We start from the raw sequence: 18,482 nt of genomic DNA, 5'->3' as shown, positions 1-18,482 counted from the left end.
CTGGCTCCAGTCATCACTGTTACTTACCAACAGAGGAAAATACCATTAACTATCACTAGTGACTAATGGTAATCTCATTAGGACTCCTAAGCTCCTGATTTGATCTTTCACTTAACGGGCACACCGGAGTGTGAACAACAGGTGGAATTATAGGTTGTAGTGTAGCCAGAGTTTCTCATTCAGCTGTTATATAGAGTGACATAAGTCAGAGGGATAAACCACTATTAAAATCATCTCACTGTGATGGAGCAGCAGTGAGCAGGAAAAGAGACTCCAGGGCTTTTCTGTTTCAAGAAGCTCAAGTAATATATTAAACCCAACCATACACATGTCCTCAAAGCTAGGGACTGCAAACACAGTTGCACGTCTACAATAATGGCATCTCTCCGCTCCTGGAGGACTTGTGTTCATAAGTGGGAAAATCGGAAAATAGTACTACTTGTAAAGTGGGAGCAATGAGTGTGCATTTACATGCCTTCAACTCATTGAGAACACCAATTGGCTGATGGCAAACAAGCTGTTAGCTGTACTTTCAGTTTATGGTTATCATGCGTGTAAACAAAATTAGTTAACATGTTAGATGGCTTTTTCTAAATGTTTCCTTGCCTTTTTCTAAATGTTTCGTTGCCTTTAACTGCAGAAAATGCTGTTATCGAGGTAATTTCCTTAGTACTGTATGTGACGTCAGCATGTGGGAGAAGTCGGAGCTCAGATGGTAGACAGGTTTTCCACTAGTAATTAGCAGTTGGAGGGGTGTCCAAGTGGACTTTTCCCAGTCGTATGCTGGTATTTGAGAACTCTATTTGAAAAGTCGCCTAAAGCGTGAGAGGAAGACTGATGCTGAGGGTTCATAATGAGGATGACTGGCTACTATTCTGAACTGTGTGGTGAGCTTTCTGGCACCCAGAGCTGCCGAGGCATCACCCAAGTGGTGTTCCAGAGTGGAAGAGAAGTCCAGTGGTTAGAAGAATCAGGCTGGTACCCAGACTTGCCCTCTACAAGCAGACTCCATCTACCATCCTCTGACCAGCTCTTTCCGCTCAAGCCATGAACTGACCCCCTCCATCTTCAGAGGATACAGTTTTTAAAGACTTGGCCTCTATTGGCTGACCTGTCATGATTGCTTGTTTGTTTAAAGCGCTTTGAGATTCTATGAAAAGCGATTAACTAGATGTTACGAACACAGAATTATATTTGAGAGTCCTGGAGAACATGCTCACACTGTCACAGATCAGCTCTCTGATCTCGCATCCCCTCAGCCTTGCGTTTACCCATATTGGCCCAAACTCTAAATACACACTTAATTTGTCCATACTGTACGTTGCTTGGTCCGCAGATGATTTCAGTGTGACTGGAATAGTTGTGTTGCACTATAATTGCCCTCAAATGACAGCTTTGGCACACTGTCCCTAATGCCCACTAACGAATAAGGCAACTAGCTACCCTTCCAATGGGATCCCATTAGACTGAACATAAGGCGGTTATTGGATGAGGCTTTGGGATGAGCTGTTCTCCTCAGTTAGCCAATTCCACTCTTACCAACCTGCCAAATCCATTTAGCTGGGGTAGGGGTTAAATGGGGGTAACCCTAAACCCGTGGTCCATTAAGGACCCATCTGGACCCCAGCCATGGCCCTGTCAACCCCTAAAACAACATCTCATTAATGTGCCAATCCAACCCTCACCCAGCAGTGAGGTTGTGGCTAACAAGGACAGAGGTAACATTTGCATTCTGAGTTAGATTTTAACAAGCAAGGGCTAGAACTTCGTACCGGAAGAAATTGCTCCATTCCTCAACACTGCAATGTTTCCATAAGAGACAAAACAATTGGGTAGGTAGACGCACTTTATTCCTAAAACAGAAGCTGCACCATCTGTAGCGGCACACATTTATATGTACACACATATACACACAATTCTCTAAATCTGTCATATAAAATATATAATCTGACAACCTGTACCTCATATCCCATTTATCTGAATGCATTGAATTACTGTGCAACAGACTCCGCCACTTTGGCTGAGCTGTAAATCATGTCCACTCAAAAGGAGAGGATATAAATGCCCAGCCTACTTAAATCTGTACATCAGGGCAATACCCTTTGAAAAAATAATACTCTAAAAGCGGCCTACAGCAAATTCACTTGAGCGGGTTTTGGTTTTGTAATTGAGAAAATTACTTTACATTTTAAACCAATTCCCTTTAAAGTGAAATGGCAATACACAACCTTTAGATGTTTTATATATAAAAGATAAAGAAATACAAATGACACATTTAAAAACGTACAATAAATAATATATATATATATATATATATGCAGGCATTTCATTAAGATAAAATTATCAGAAGATTGAAATCTAAGATTATTAAAAAGACTATTCTCCTTTATGAAAAGTCCCTCATCATCCAAAATGGACACTTGGCATTTGATTGATAGGCTAGGACACCTCCAGTGCTGCCATGGAGCAGCTGGCTGGGGGCGAGATTCCTTATGGCCATGCCCCCAACCTGCAGTCTTGAGGGTCCATCCACTTAAGGGAATCCCCTACCATTTGTTTCATGATGAGGTCCATAGATCCCCCTTGATATCCTTGTTCAGAGCATGTTCATGATAAAGTTGTACATCTGGTTGAGCACCACAAAGTGAACAGGCAGACAGGAGCGCCGGTCCTGAGTGGCAGGGTCACACGTCAGCCAGGAGAGGGCGTTGTACTGCTCCAGCACAAACCTTTCAGGGGAAGAGAGCACATCACTAGGTATAACTAAATATACATTAAATTCACCCCTTTTTTCTGCCTATCAAATCAATGTATTGTCCATTTGTTATTTCATTTGGCTTCCATTCCATTTGAGCAGTGTACCTGAGCACATCTGAGGTGTGGTTGGAGTCCAGAGGGTGGGAGTGTTTGCTGTGGAGGAGCTCGTCTGATTGGACCGAGGACACGTGGAGGTGCAGGGAGGCCTGGGGAGGGACGACAGACAAGAGGTCAGCTAGAAGAACACCTGAACATCGCACCAGTTACATTAGAAAAGGGAAACATTCAAATGACAGGACTCCTGATCAAGTACACATTTAAGTAACGCATAAATGTGCTGCTGAGTTTTAGGACCCGAGAAGAACAAAAGCCATTGCGAGCAGTTTAACTGTCAGAGGAGCGGTAGATAGATACCTTGAGGAACAGTGGGCACTGGTTCTGTGCCTGGGGGCAGGCTGACCAGAACCAGTCAGGCAGGGGGCCAGCCTTGGCTGTGGAGATGAAGTAGCCCAGAGCCATAGGCTGCTGTAGGATGTTCAGGGCCTCTTCATGGGACTCCATACGGTCTGTGCTTTGGCCCTGGAACACACAGGGACACCACCAATCCTTATTCAACCTTCATTTACCAGTAGTCAGGTAAGCATACTCCTGCTGGTAGTGTTGTGTAGGGGCAGAGAGGGGCTTACCTTGCTGCCATCTCCCCCCTGGTGATAGTGTCCACCCGGGGAGTGAACAGGGGAGGTGGTGGGGGAGTTAGGCAGGATGTTGATGAGGTCAGGGTCCACCATGTCGTTATCAAACAGGTCAAAGATGCCCATCCCATCTGAACCATCTATGGAGAGCGATAAACACAAAGGGTCATTCAAGACTATATCCCAGTAGCTTAGACAGAGCTGCTCTGTCTCCCTGTTTCGGGTAACGTCGCCCTGTGTAGAGCCAGACTACAGCCAGAGCCTAGAAATGCATCAACATCTACAGTGTGTGTGTGTTACTGACCAGGGTTTATGGGGTTGAAGGCGATGTCTAGGTTCTGTTCGGTGGTGCCGTTGTTCACCTGCACCATGGCCGAGGTGGGGAACACCAGGATGTGGGTGCAGGACGTATCCTGAGGAGTGCTCAGCTGGGACGTCTGCATGTTCAGAGTGGTGCTGCGGCCGAACACTGAGCCTGTCGACACAGAGTCTACACAGCAGAGAGAGGGGTTAACACGATACAGACATTACAAAAACATTTCAGGAAACTCAGTGGACTCAGACGGGGGAAGCATGGCCGCATTGTGCTGCCATCACTCAAGGTTCAACTTTTGTTAGTTTTTACCTGGCATGATGACAAAGGAGCCTTGAGGCTCCATGGCGACCAGGCAGGCGCTGAGGATGCTGGGAGTGTCTGCGGCAGAGATGCCACACATCCTGCAGGTCTCCTTGAGGCGCTTGCTGAGAGACTGCAGGTTCCTTCTGCTCAGCAGAATACTCCAATCTGGAAAACAGAGGGAGATAGGTGTCGTCAGTCAGGGCACAACAATATATATATATTGAACAAAAATATAAATGCAACACGTGACAATTTCAAAGATTTTGAGTCACAGTTCATATGAGGAAATCAGTCAATTGGATTACACATGACTGGGGATACAGATATGAATCTGTTGGTCACAGATACCTTGAGAAAACCACTTCAATGGCTGTGCGAAGTTGCTGGATATTGGCGGGAACTCGAACTCGTTTTACACGTCGATACAGAGCATACCAAACATGCTCAAAGGGTGACATGTCTGGTGATTATGCAGGGAATGGAAGAACTGGGCCATTTTCTGCTTCAAGGAAGTGTGTACAGATACTTGCGAACATGGGGCCGTGCATTATCACACTGAACAATGAGGTGATGGTGGAGGATGAATGACACGACAAATGGGCCTCACGATCTTGTCCCTGTATATCTGTGCATTGAAATTGCAATCGATAAAATGCAATTGTGCTCGTTGTCCACAGCTTATGCCTGCCCATACCATAACCCCACCATGGGGCACTCTGTTCACAAAGTTGACATCAGCAAACCACTCGCCCACACAACGCTGTCATCTGTCATCTGCCAGGTACGGTTGAAACAGAATCATCTGTGAAGAGCACACTTCTTCTCAAGCGTGCCAGTGGCCATCGAAGGTGAGCATTTGCCCACTAAAGTCGGTTACAACGCAGTCCGGTCAAGACCCTGGTGAGGACTAAGAGCAATCAGATGAGCTTCCCTGAAATGTTTTCTGAGTTTGTGCAGAAATTCTTTGGTTGTGCAGACCCAGTTTTATCAGCTGTCCGGATGGCTGGTCTCAGATGATGTCGCAGGTGAAAAAGTAGGATGTAGAGGTCCTTGGCTGGCGTGTTACATGTGGTCTGCGGTTCTGAGGCTGGCTGAAAGTACTGCCAATTCTCGAAAATGACGAGGCGGCTTATGGTAGAAAAATTAACATTCAATTCTTTGGCAACAACTCTGGAGGACATTCCTACAGTCAACATGCCAATTGCAGACTCCCTCAACTTGAGACATCTGTGGCATTGTGTTGTGTGACAAGCTGAACATTTTAGAGTGGCCTTTTATTGTCCCCAGCAGGGGTCTCTTGGATCATCAAGATATAAGCAAGGACTAGCCAAATCTTACCTCATTTGCACACACTGTATATAGACTTTTCTATTGTGTTATTGACTGTACGTTTGCTTATCCCATGTGTAACTGTGTTTGTGCTGTACTGCTTTGCTTTATCTTGGCACGGTCGCAGCTGTAAATGAGAACTTGTTCTCAACTGGCCTACCTGGTTAAATAAAGGTGAAATAAAATAAGTGCACCTGTGTAATTATTATGCTGTTTAAATCAGTTCTTGATTTGCCACACCTGTCAGGTGGATGGATTATCATGGCAAAGGAGAAATGCTCACTAACAGGTGAGACAAACTTGTGTAATTTCTTTTAGAGAAATAAGCTTTTTGTGCATGTGAATTTTTTTGGAGATCTTTTATTTCAACTCATGAAACATGGGACCAACACTTTACATGTTGCGCTTATATTTTTTGTTCAGTGTATATCTCCCCTGTCTGGTGGAGTTTGGACTAGTGTGGCATACCTCGTAACTCTCCGTGGCCCATTCTGCCCAGGCGGCCAATCACCACCCTCCAGGGCAGTGATGTCACTTGCACCAAGCCTAGACACCACTCCCACAGCTTCTGCAGGCCCAGTCGTCTGGCTGAACCCTTTTTCCTCCGAGCCCTGGACAGAGGACACAACAGTCACGAAAGAGAAAGATTCCTGAATTTAATTTGTTTGCATGTCAAGTGTCTACCATTTGGCAGGTTGTGTGTGTGTGTGTCACTGACCTGTTAGGCACGTCGATGCTGATGATGCATGTCTCCAGAAGCTCTCCTGATTGGTCAGTACAGGAGGCTAGGAGCCAGCGTTGGTCATGCGACAGGCAGTAGCCCACAAACAGCACATTGTACTTCTGAGAGGCCTCACCGAACGTCTCCCCTAGCTCTGTCTGCTTGTCCTTGATGGGTGCCAGGATGAACGGTGGTGTGTACAGACGCAGACATTCTGGCCTCTGCACAGGTGTAAAAGTCAAAAGGTCATGGGTCAGACCAATGGTTCCTTATGTTTCACTTAGCAAGCTGTATTTAGTAAGCCATTGTCTTTATTCAACAGAGCAGTGGTCTCTTGGATCATCAAGGTATATGCAAGGACTAGCCAAAGACCAGGATGTTATATTAAACAGACCATTCACATTGTGACAGTTTCTAAAACCGATCAGCAGTCTAAATCAATCCAGGGATAATATTTGTGAGATTTTGTGCAGTTTCCTATGTGTGGTGTGTTGTTTACCTCTGTGCTCCTCAGTGCCATGTCGATGGCCAGGCCTGGGCCGAAGCCCGTCAGAGCCTTGATGTTGGTGTTGCCGGGGAGGGGTCGTCTGCACTGGGTGAACACCGAGAAGGCCAGGGACTTGAGGTGCTGACCGTACAGATGGCGCTCCTCAATGCGCACAGGCTGCAACAGGTACTGACAGGGAATGATCTGACCAACACAACATAGCATATTGTTAGAAACAGCCTTTTTAAACACACCAACCCCCACAGGAGTTTGAGATAACTTGTCTGTAGAGCCAATGTGCTGAACATAAATGTGAATGGTCTGCAGTCTGGCTACATGTATCAAGTCCTCCATTACCTGCACAGACACAGAGTTTCTGATGTGAGGCGGCAGGAACTGGAGCATCTCCACATAGCAGCGCAGCAGACCCAGCGTCCACACACTGGAGTGGGTGTCCATCTCCCCGTAGCTGAAGGGGTCCACAATGTAAACCACAATGGACGGGGGAAACGTCACAGCGTGGGACTCTCCGTCTGTAGGGACGCCCACCTTGTCTCTCTCTAATGTGCTGTAGAGAGAGCAGCAGTTGCGTCAAAGGTCCAACAGCCAACTAGCTTTAAGTATTAAAGACATTTAGCAGGCCAAATGTTATTTTCCAGACAAGTCTGGTGCATAAAAATGGGAGAGATGGGTAAGGTTATGCAGTCGTAATTCAGACTATTCCAAGTGCGAGTCAATTACAAATTTAGGGCTACAAGTGGTGCTACAGAAAATAATTTAAACTCAGTGTACATACGTCTCTACGGGCTCAGTGCTGGCCTGGGGCTGGTTGGCAGTGGGGCCATTCTCCCCTGCAGTCTGAGCACCCGACTGGGGCCCATTCTGGGAGACGCTGCCCTGCAGGCCTGATGTCCCATATGGTGTGTAGGAGCTGGGCTTGGCCGACGGCATTCCTACCCCCCCTATCCCTCCCATTGCCTGGGGGCCTGTGGAGGAGGGTGGGGTGCTGTTGGTGTTGGCAGGCTGGGCAGTGCTGCTGCTGGTGGCGCTCTGGGGACCTGAGAAGGGGGTCGTGGGGGACTGGGAGGAGGAGAACTGGGGGGAGGCCACAGTGGGGCCACGCTGGTTCAACAGAGAGCTATCCAGAGACTGTCCAGCCAGGTATGGAGCTGAGGAGAGTAACAAATAAGTAAAGAAAAAGATAGCCAATGTCAAATATTAAACTTAACTCAGAAAATAACCAATAAAATACATCTGAATATTTGCTTCTTTTACAAGCCACATCAAAAATTATAAACCCAAAAGAGATCCCATCTCTTATTCAGTACAATCTCCTGAAATAGAAGACGGCAATCTAATGAAGACGTACCCAGGTCATGCCGGCACACTTGAGCGTACAGTTTGAGTTTGCTGAAGGCTTCGCTGTTCCCGTTACTGCTGGCCATCTTGAGGAACCAGTCACTGAGAGGCTGCTCTGCCCGGTTCCTGCCCTCTGCTGTACCAACCCGCAATATTCCATCTGCATGAGTCTTACAGATTGGTCTGTGCTGACCCAGTCGACAGGCCTGCAAAGAGGAAAAACATGGGTAAATGTACCAATTTTCTCAAACATTTATGTTTTATTAGACTATCGAGGTTGTCTATGTGCGTGAGAGTGTGTGTGTCTCCTTACCTCGTACGTGGCCGTAAGGTCCTTGAAGAAGCTCTTAGCCCCACGGAGCAGAGCCTCATTCTCAGGACAGATGACAACATATCCCACGTCCCTGTGGGAGCCGAAGGGGTCCAGCAGCAACTTTTCCCAGTAAGGCAGGCCGAAGGGCGACAGCACCACAAAGTCATACTCATAGCCCACCAGGAAGGTAGGGATGGGGAGGGGCTCTGGAGACTCGTCAGTGCCTAATGGTTCAGAGAGCAGGGACAGTCAGACTCTTTGTAGAAGGAGTTGATGGCGGCAGGTAACCTAGCGGATAGTACCACTGGGCCAGTAACTGAAAAGTTGGCTGTTTGGAATCGACTAGGTGAAAAAAATATATTGATGTGCCCTTGAGCAAGGTACTTAGACCTATTTGCTCCTGTAAGTCGCTCTGGATTAGAGCGTCTGCTAAATTACAACAACAAAAAAGTTAAACAATTATAATAAATGTAGGTTGTCACATTACAAACACTTGTTTCTGACCAAAAAAATCCTGATAAATCTATATGATCTTTACATATTTAGAGCGCATGTTATACCAGGGATGGAAAATGCTTTGTGTAAACTTAAACCAGATATAAAGTATGTAGAAAAGATAATGGACCTATATATTTTTATATATTATATTTGAGAACTACAATCACCAAAATAAAAGCTAGACAATCAGGGTGAACTAAATTTAGTAGTATGGATTCTGTCATTATGTTTAAGCAAAAGAACACAGCATTAGCAAAGTCAAAATTCATGGATGGCAGGAAATTATATTTCAAATGGCAAAGTTTTGTCAGCTCCATGACAAAATGTAAAATTTAAGGAAATTTGTATTAAACTGCAAAATTCTCTCAGCTCCACGACAAAACGGAGTGGAATAGCACGACATCTGCATTTCTTTTTCAGTTCTCAGCTCCATGGAGACATTTATAGAATTGCAAGAATTCTATTCAATTCAGCCGCACCGACAGGCCACCACCTAAGCCTGTTATTGATCCAGAAAAAACCCTGGATCTTTATGTATTATTATTATTGCTTCATTTTTTTAAGTCCTTGTGTTTACCGTAGGATCCCCTGCCGGCCATCTTGTGAAACTGCTGCCAGGTGAGAGGTCCCTGAACGCCCCAGGAACGTACGCTTCTCTTCTTCTGGATGGCATCTTGGAGTACAGGCTGGAGGGAGAGCAGCACCCGCAGTATATCCTGAGAGAACAGCCTGCTCACTTCTGCAGCTGGAGGGAGAAACAAGAGGGTGGGAAGGCTCGGCATCATACAAACATACATCTAACCAAGAAGACTGTGTTTCACATAAGAGGAGTAGGAAGAGAGAGGAAAATAAGTAAAAAGTAGGAGGGGAAACAAGTTTGTGCATTATCAATGAGTGAAGGAGCAGACTCACTTTTGCGTTTAGGCCAGTTGTGTAGACACGTGCTCTTAACCAGCGCCTCGTCCACCTTGCCTCCTGACATGTTGTCCATGAACTGCCGGCCATGCTCCAGAGCCATGTAGCAGTCGTTATAGCAGTCCCTCTCCTCTACCCGTAGAGAAGAGTGAGAGGGACCGGAGGACAACGCTTTGGGGTACTCCACCCCAGCCATGCGGGAGAATGGGTTGGTGCACTGGTCCTGCAGCAACAGGATGAGCTCGTCTGGGGGCCTCTCTGTGGGGTTGCCGATCCTGTGAAGGGAGGCAGCGCGCAGCTCCTGGAAACGCCTCTCAGAGTCCCGGCCGGCGTCCGAGCCACGCCCCACCACGTCCAGCTCATCCTCCAGGAAGAGACCGGCCGAGCTGCCGTAGCGACGGTTGACCACGGCGCTGAAACCACAAGTGCAGGGGTACTGGGCCTCGCCGTTGTCGTTAAGATACACGCCCACATCAGCGCCACGAATGTTCATGTTGCACACACACACGCAGCAGCTGTCAAAGTTACAGTCCTTGAAGAGGTTCATGACGGACTCAGAGAGGATGAGGGTGACGTAGAGGCTGTGGGCCTCAGGGATGGAGGGCACAGTGGCTGGCTCCACTGAGCTGAGAGGTCGGCAAGTGGAAGGGGTGGAGGCGGGCGAGTAGAGGTCAGAGTTGTCGTATTTGAGCGATCCCTGGACACTGGCAGGACCTCTTGGGGTGCGCGGGGTACGGGGAGTGCGTGGGGTGGGGGCGGAGAAGCGGGGTGTGGCCGGGGAGGGCAGGATGCCCGTGCCGCTGTTGCTGGGTGGGGCACTGTTGGACATGAAGGGAGTGTGGGTCTGCGGTGTGTAACTCTGGTAGTCTGGCTCCACACTGGGGATGTTACTGAAATAAGGAGACAACACCACACACATTAAAACCCCTGACACACATTTGGGTGCATGAGACTTGCATAATTCAAGTGGACCAGTCTGATTGGTTACCCGTCTTTGGTGAGGAGGCCCATGGTTGGCACAGGGGGTATGAGCTCCAGTTTGCCCATGTTCCAGCTGGGTGTGTAAACACAGTCCTCTGGCAGCTTGATGGGCATCATACACTGACTGGGCAGCATCTTCAGCGGAGCAAACATGGAGCAGCCCGTGAATGCCTTGCACGCCTCTGACTTATAAACAAATGAGAAGTCCTGGAGGTATATGTGGGAAGAGAAGGAAAATAAGCCACTAACACTTCAGCAAGTCTTAGCTAAGAAAAACTATTGAAGCAGAGACCAGCATGAATAGACAGTGCGTCAGTCTTATCCCCCCCCTAAAAAAAACCTTGCACTTGTATTTTCCTACAAGCACCGGCTTGGATAACCTCGGAGGGAAAAATGTACTTAACTGCAAGTCATCCTGGATAAGGGTACCTGCTAAATGACTAAAATGTAGAACTTCCACGCTAGGCTGAAGTGTTCAAAGGCCAGTTAAAGGCCCAGTGCAGTTAAAAATGAGATTTTACTGTGCTTAAATATTTCCACACGAGGTTAAAATAATACTGTGAAAATGATAATGTAAGAGCTGTTTGAAAAGACCACCTGGAAATTCTGCCCGTTTTGGTGGGATGAAGTTTTGGCATGCCTGGCGACATCAAGTTAATAGACCGATAACAAAGAGCATTTCAAACCTCTGCTAATAAAGGCTATTTTTCAGGTTACATATCCCTCCCATTATGCTCATCCAATTAGGCCCCACACACCAACCACTCCCAGACAGTCCTAACAAAATTCTTGCTTGAGAAATTGCTCTTTGCTTAGAAGCCATGAAGTGCTTTGAAAGGCTGGTCATGGCTCACAACACCATTATCCCAGAAATATTAGACCCACTCCAATTTGCATACCGCCCTAACAGATCCACAGATGATGCAATCTCTATTGCACTCCACACTGCCCTTTCCCACCTGGACAAAAGGAACACCTATGTGAGAATGCTATTCATTGACTACAACTCAGTGTTCAACACCATAGTGCCCTTAAAGCTCATCAATAAGCTAAGGACCTTGGGACTAAACACCTCCCTCTGCAACTGGATCCTGGACTTCCATGACGGGCCACCCCCGGGTGGTAAGGATACATATCTGCCGCCCTGATCCTCAACACAGGGGCCCCTCAAGGGTGCGTGCTCAGTCCCCTTCTGTTCTCCCTGTTCACTCATGACTGCACGGCCAGGCACGACTCCAACACCAACATTAAGTTGGCCAATGACAAGTGGCCTGATCACCGACAATGATGAGACAGCCTATAGGGAGGTCAGAGACCTGACCGTGTGGTGCAAGGACAACAACCTCTCCCTCAACGTGATCAAGACAAAAGGAGACGATTGTGGACTACAGGAAAAGGAAGAAAGAGCACACCCCCATTCACATTGACAGGGCTGTAGTGGAGCAGGTTGAGAGCTTCAAGTTCTCAACTTGTTCTCACATCAACAAACTAACAAGGTCCAAACACACCAAGACAGTCGTGAAGAGGGCACAACAAAACCTATTCCCCCTCAGGAGACTGAAAAGATTTGGCATGGGTCCTCAGATCCTCAAAAGGTTTTACAGCTGCACCATCGAGAACATCCTGACTGGTTGCATCACTGCCTGGGTATGGCAACTGCTCAGCTTCCGACCGCAAGGCACTACAGAGGATAGTGCATACGGCCCAGTACACCACTGGGGCCAAGCTTCCTGCCATCCAGGACCTCTATACCAGGCAGTGTCAGAGGAAGGACCTAAAAATTGTCAGACTCCAGCCACCTTAGCCATAGACTGTTCTCTCTGCTACCGCACAGCAAGCAGTACCGGAGCACCAAGTCTAGGTCCAAAGGTCTTCTAAACAGATTCTACCCCCAAGCCATAAGACTCCTGAACATCTAATCAAATGGATACCAAGACTATTTGCATTGCTCCCCCCTCTTCTACACTGCAGCTACTCTGTTATTATCTATGCATAGTCACTTTAATAACTCTACATGTACATATTACCTCGCCACTGGTGCCCCTGCACATTGACCTTGTACCGGTACCCACTGTATATAGCGCCGCTATTGTTCATTTACTGCTGCTCTTCATACATGTTATTTTTAATCTTACTTTTTAAAGTTATTTTCTTAAAACTGCATTTCACTGTCATGTCTACAGCTGTTGTATTCGGCACGTGACAAACAAAAATTTGATTAGATTTTTGACCATTTTAATTGAAAACAATAACAGTAAGGTACTTAATTATCACCCTGAAATGATTTGATATCGAGATGAAAATGGCTGCATTGGGCCTTTAAGTTACCTTGATCTCAGAAGGCTTGGGGCTGCAAAAGCCTTCCTCCACCTCCATCTTGTAGTGGCTGCTAAACTGGCTCCCATCCAGCAGAGTGAGGCCCACCCCAGCCTCCAGGCCACCGTAGTCCTTCCCCCCAGTGTTCATGGGGGAGTAGCCCATGATGTGCTGCTCCAGGGAGGGAGGGGTGGGGAACATCTTGTGCAGGTCAGCTGAGCCTGGGGACAGGAAGGTGAACGGAATAATCACCCCATTGTTTGGTAAATTAATGTAGGATACAGTGATGACCTAAAGAGGAACTTTAAGGAAGGAATTGGAGAAAGGGAACATACTTATGCAGGACAGAGGGTCCAGATTTGATGTTTTGTGTTCCTTACTGCCAAACTTGTCTCCATTAACTCCTGCTCTCCTGGATCCAGGCTGTTGGGGACAGAACATTTAGAATGTTTTAAACAGGCTTTGATCAAAACATGTAGAGATATTTTTTAAGACTTTACACAATGTTCTGTTAGCAAAGTATCAACGGGGGATATGGAAACAGACAAAAGGATATGTAATCCAAACGATGTCCCCCCCCGTGTAGATGATAACTACAATGCCTTCAGTAAGTATTCATACCTCTTAACTTATTTCAAATTGTTTTTACAGCCCGAATTCAAAGATTGATAAAATATTTTTTCCCCCACCCATCTACATACAATTTCCCATGATAAAGTGAATAAATGTTGAGGAATTTTTGTAAATCTCATTTAAATAAGTATTCACACCCCAGAGTCAATACTTTGTAGAAGCACCTTTGGCGGCGATTACAGATTTGAGTCGTCATGGGTATGTCTGTATCCTCTTTGCACACCTGGATTGGGGGATTTTCTCAAGCTCTGTTAAGTTAGATGGGGAGCAGCAGTGGACAGCAATCTTCAAGTCATTCCACAGATTTTCAATGAGATTCAAGTCTGGGCTTTGGCTGGGCAACTCAAGGACTTTCACATTCTTGTTCTGAAGCCAATCCAGCCTTACTTTGGCTGTATGCTTGGAGTTGTTGTCCCATTGGAAGGTAAATCTTTGCCACAGTCTGTTGTTTGCACAATAAAGCGGGTTCTTATCAAGGATTTACCTGTATTTGGCTCCATTCATTTCCCCCATCTATCCTTAGTCTTGCAGTCCCTGCCGCTGAAAAGCATCCCCATAGCATGATGCTGACACCACCATGCTTCACAGTAGGGATGGTGTTAGATGTGCGATGAGCTGTGCTTGGTTCTCCAGACATAGCGCTTTGCATTCAGGCAAAATAGTAAATGTTTTACTTCATCGGACCACATTATATTTTGCCTTATGCTCAGTCTTTCACCTGCCTTTTTACAAATTCCAGTTGTGCTGTGATGTGCCTTTTTCCTCAGGAGTGGCTTCTGTCTGGCCACTCTTCCATAAAGCCCAGATTGCTGAAAGGCTGTATAGACTGTAGAGACCGATGTCCTTCTGGCAGGTTCTCCCATCTCAGCCAAGGAACTCCGTAGTTCTGTCAGAGTGTTCATTGGGTTCTTGGCCACCTCCCTGACCAAGGTACTTCTTGCCAGGTTGCTCAGTTTGGTCAGACAGCCAACTCTATCCAGAGTCTGGGTAGTTCCAATTTTTCAACACTCTAGAAATGATTTTATACCTTGCCTAATCACAATTCTGTCTCCGACATCTACTGACAGTTGGTTCAACTTAATTGTGTAGTATCGGTTCTTACATGCACTGTCAACTGTGGGACCTTATATAGACAGGTGTGTTTCTTTCTAAAATCAACTGAATTGGCCATTGGTGGACTCCAATCAAGTTGTAGTAACATCAAGGATGATCAAAGGAAATTTGATGCGCCTGAGCTCAATTTGGACTGTCATAGCAAAGGAGTGCATTTCATTATCAATAAATTTGCTAAAATCTCTAAAAACATGTTTTAACTTTGTCAGTATGGGGTAGTGTGTGTAGATGGGCGAGAATTTGTATTGCATCTATTTTGAATTCCGGCTGTAGCACAACAAAATGTGGATTACATCAAAGGGAATGAATACTTTCTAGAGGCACTGTATACTCTACTGACCGCTAGCTCATCTTCGTCTGAGTTGAAGAGGTTGTCCAGGTCGTTGATGGACACAGCCAGGTCTGTCTCATGGATGAGGCTGGTGGAGGGTACAGGCTTTCCACCAGCTGCACCCTGACCATCTGCACGCACACACACACAGGGAGAGAGAAGACAGACAACAAAGGAAGCCCCCTCAGTAACCACTCTGGATGACCATTTTATTGACATTCCAATCTTTTATAGTTTTACAAAAGTGATTGAAACAAAGTCTTCAACAAGAAGGAAATGCTCACCATCTGCTGAGGTCCCACTGCCATCGTCACCCTAAGAGAAACAAACACCAGCATAAAACGTGTTATTCTCTTGGCATCTGCTACATCAGTGGTTCCCAACCAGGGGTACTAAGACCCCTGGGGGGTACTTGTCTATCCACAAGGGGTACTTTGAGAAGACTCATGAGGCCATAAGCTTACTGGTAAAATGCACGAGGGAGTACTTCAGGGGTACTACGGGCAAAGCAAAATTCAGTTGGTGGTACAGTAAGCAAAAAAGGTTGGGAACCACTGTGCTACATCATCCCATAAGCAAAGGCGTAGTATACACATCAGTCAACTGAACTAACAAATCCTACCACATTAGGTAAGATTAGGAAAAGTGTATAGGGATAACTATGGAATTAATTATTAGAAACTCATGTTTGATACTCACCTTGTGTCTCTTGCTGGTCTCTCTGTCTGAACCAGGTTTGTCCTTCTTGTCAGTGAAAGTGAACTCCTCGTCTCCCTCCACGAAGGCGTAGGGGTCTGGTTCCTCCTCCTGGTCCTCGTCAGCCATGGCAGCCGCCAGGTGGCTGTTCCTCCTCTGGGTGTAGGTCCTCACCAGGTCTTCAGACACCTTCAGAGGCCTGCCAGAGCCAGACATCAATCTGAGAGGAGACAATGTTACATAGATGATCAGAGAATCATGTGAAAGGAGGGGAAACTGCATATATAATGCTCCAAGTGGATGTACACAGAGAGTGGGAGAAACCAAATATCTATCATAGCCACTCATCACCTTAGTGCTTATAGTAAGGTTTAACATTACATGTTGAAAGAGAGGAGGGGTAGTGTACTCACTCTGTGACAGAGACAATGTTCTCCTGCCCTCCTCCTTCCCCGGAGTCATCCTGTAGTTTGTCCACAGGCAACAGTGGTGTGAAGAAGTCTGAGGTCTTCTTCCGTGGCAGGTTGAAGTACTTCCAGGGGTTGTGGGCCGAGTCTTCGTTGGGGTTGATGGCTGATCCCACATAGACAGTGGGTTCCAGGGAATCAGGGTAGGCAGGGGGGAAAGGCAGAGGCAGGGGCTCCAGGTGGGGCTCGTCAGACGAGGTCTTTTGGGGCAGCAGGCAGGGCTCGGAGGAGGGGGGGTAAAAGTGTTGGTGGATGGGTGTGGAGGAGCTCTTCATGGCCCCAGGGTCTTCCTCCCCGCGCTCGCAGGGGTGGGGGCTGAGAGGAGGGGGCTGGGGGGAGCCGGCCAGGTCTTGGAGGGGCCTGTGGGGGTGCAACATGGGGGCTTTGGAAGGGGCCGTGTCCACGTGGTGCAGGCTGGGGTAGGGGCCCTCATCCTGGGTTCTCATACACAGCCTCTGGGGCTCCATGGCCTGCTCCTCAAACACATAGCTGCGGTGGTGGAAGGGTGTCTGGGGCCTCTTCTGCTGCTTCTCCCCCTTCTCCAGCTTCTCGCCCAGCTTGTGTTTGGGCAGCGGCTGTGAGGGCTGGCCCACCGACGGGGGGTTTCCTGAGGTGCTGCCTGATCGTTGCTTCTGGTTTTTATGCCTGGGGTAAAGAGAGACAAATTATTTGAATAGCAATTTACTGAATGTTCACTTCCAAGGTGTCTGTGATTAAATCAGATCCCCTAAAGCATGCATTCCCAAACTGGGGTATGCCAAATAAAAGTGATATTTTTTTTTTTACATTTTCAAACATATTTTCCAACGGGGCTATACATTTGGGTGAGTTTTTTTCCTTGCTTGAGTAGCCTCGTTTTACTGCCAAAAATAAAATTAAACCATCTAGTGTTCAGCGAAATAACACCACAATGTCAAATACAGGTAGCCTAGTCAAATAATTAACATCCAAACACATTAAACATTACTCTCTCGCGGGAATTCTACTAACGGTCCGTATGTAGCCAAACGTAGCTGCTGCTCATTCCGTTTGCTCGAAAGTGAGTGAATGGTAAAAAAGAAAAAACAAGGCCCGCATCCATAGGCACACATACCAGCTCTACTGGTAGTACTGCTACTACCAGCAGTACGACACCTGCACCTGTCGATGACAAGTTGTTCTGCTTCCACGAGCACATCAGCTAGCATTAGTAATTCTACATTTGTTGTTAGCCCAGCTAGCATGGACACTGACAGTTGTGATCTGATGCAGCCGAAGAGCTACTGCCCCCTTACCCGGGAAAGCACCTTACAGACAGGGACGTTGGACCATCGGAGAGGCGCAAATACGATGAGAACTACATCGATTTGGGGTTCACTTATATTGGGAGTAGTGCCTTTCCTCAGTCAGTGTGTTATAGGTGCAAAGGTACTATCTCACAACTCGATGAAACCTTCACTCTTGCGCAGACATTTAGAAACAAAAACATGCCCATTTAAAATAATAAGCCACGGGAGTTTGAGAGAATTAAGATGACTTTCAAGTAGTAAGACATGTATAAAAGCAACAGATACTATTAATAAGGAGCTTGCAGCGTCTTATATGGTGAGCTACCGAGTGGCTAGGACAGGCAAGCCCCATACTAATGTGAGGGACTTAATTCTTCCTGCTGCCGCAGATATGGCTGGGGGAAAAAGCCCTAAAACTATACTAACAATGCCTTCATCAAACACTGTTTCACAATGCATCAGCGACATGGCAGGAGATGTTTTGAAACAATTACTGCGCCGCATACAAGCCAGTGAATTCTATGCTTTACAGCTGGATGAGTCAACAAACGTGGCTGGATGAGTCAACAAACGTGGCAGGCCTGGCACAGCTCCTGGTATATGGCCGTTACGTTTATGGGTGGGTCAATTAAGGAAGACCTCTTCTGCAAACCACTGGAAATTATTTTTTAAAGTACTGGAGAGCTTTGTGACATCAAATGGACTTTGTTGGTCAAGATGAGTTGGTATCTGTACTACTGATGGCGCAAAAGCCATAACAGGGAGACATAGTGGAGTGGTAACGTGCGTGTAAGCAGTTGCTACTGACGCCACTTGGGTACACTACAGCATCCACCGAGAGGCTCTTACTGCCAAAGGAATGCATGACAGCTTAAGATATGTTTAGTGAAAATTGAGGCTATGATTCAGAAGTTGGAGTTCGTCTCTATCCGCATAAACAAGGACAACAGACAGGTCTTTCCATCATTTTATGATTTGTGTAAATGA

General features: G+C 46.7%; 1 protein-coding gene across 1 annotated transcript in view; it reads right to left on the bottom strand.

Annotated features, from left to right (window-relative positions):
* Nucleotides 1-1,832: 1,832 nt before the first annotated feature.
* Nucleotides 1,833-18,482, bottom strand: part of LOC129831933 (mediator of RNA polymerase II transcription subunit 13-like) — a 31,065-nt gene continuing 14,415 nt past the window's right edge. Inside the window, exons 9-30 of the mRNA XM_055895560.1 lie at nucleotides 16,174-16,872; nucleotides 15,764-15,980; nucleotides 15,349-15,379; nucleotides 15,074-15,195; nucleotides 13,323-13,410; nucleotides 13,000-13,208; nucleotides 10,679-10,878; nucleotides 9,688-10,580; nucleotides 9,353-9,520; nucleotides 8,278-8,501; nucleotides 7,975-8,170; nucleotides 7,402-7,774; nucleotides 6,963-7,173; nucleotides 6,618-6,809; nucleotides 6,116-6,339; nucleotides 5,866-6,008; nucleotides 4,075-4,233; nucleotides 3,754-3,939; nucleotides 3,444-3,589; nucleotides 3,172-3,336; nucleotides 2,863-2,963; nucleotides 1,833-2,729 (exon numbers count right to left, since the gene is read on the bottom strand). Coding sequence (XP_055751535.1) covers nucleotides 2,597-2,729; nucleotides 2,863-2,963; nucleotides 3,172-3,336; nucleotides 3,444-3,589; nucleotides 3,754-3,939; nucleotides 4,075-4,233; nucleotides 5,866-6,008; nucleotides 6,116-6,339; nucleotides 6,618-6,809; nucleotides 6,963-7,173; nucleotides 7,402-7,774; nucleotides 7,975-8,170; nucleotides 8,278-8,501; nucleotides 9,353-9,520; nucleotides 9,688-10,580; nucleotides 10,679-10,878; nucleotides 13,000-13,208; nucleotides 13,323-13,410; nucleotides 15,074-15,195; nucleotides 15,349-15,379; nucleotides 15,764-15,980; nucleotides 16,174-16,872 — 5,080 coding nt within the window. The 3' untranslated portion in view covers nucleotides 1,833-2,596. The remainder of the gene's footprint in view (nucleotides 2,730-2,862; nucleotides 2,964-3,171; nucleotides 3,337-3,443; nucleotides 3,590-3,753; nucleotides 3,940-4,074; nucleotides 4,234-5,865; nucleotides 6,009-6,115; nucleotides 6,340-6,617; nucleotides 6,810-6,962; nucleotides 7,174-7,401; nucleotides 7,775-7,974; nucleotides 8,171-8,277; nucleotides 8,502-9,352; nucleotides 9,521-9,687; nucleotides 10,581-10,678; nucleotides 10,879-12,999; nucleotides 13,209-13,322; nucleotides 13,411-15,073; nucleotides 15,196-15,348; nucleotides 15,380-15,763; nucleotides 15,981-16,173; nucleotides 16,873-18,482) is intronic.

Source organism: Salvelinus fontinalis, chromosome 33 (genome assembly GCF_029448725.1).
Source record: "Salvelinus fontinalis isolate EN_2023a chromosome 33, ASM2944872v1, whole genome shotgun sequence".
NCBI classification, from domain to species: Eukaryota; Metazoa; Chordata; class Actinopteri; order Salmoniformes; family Salmonidae; genus Salvelinus; species Salvelinus fontinalis.
The sequence above is the reverse complement of the archived record's forward strand: the minus strand, read 5'-3'. Positions and strand labels throughout refer to the sequence as shown.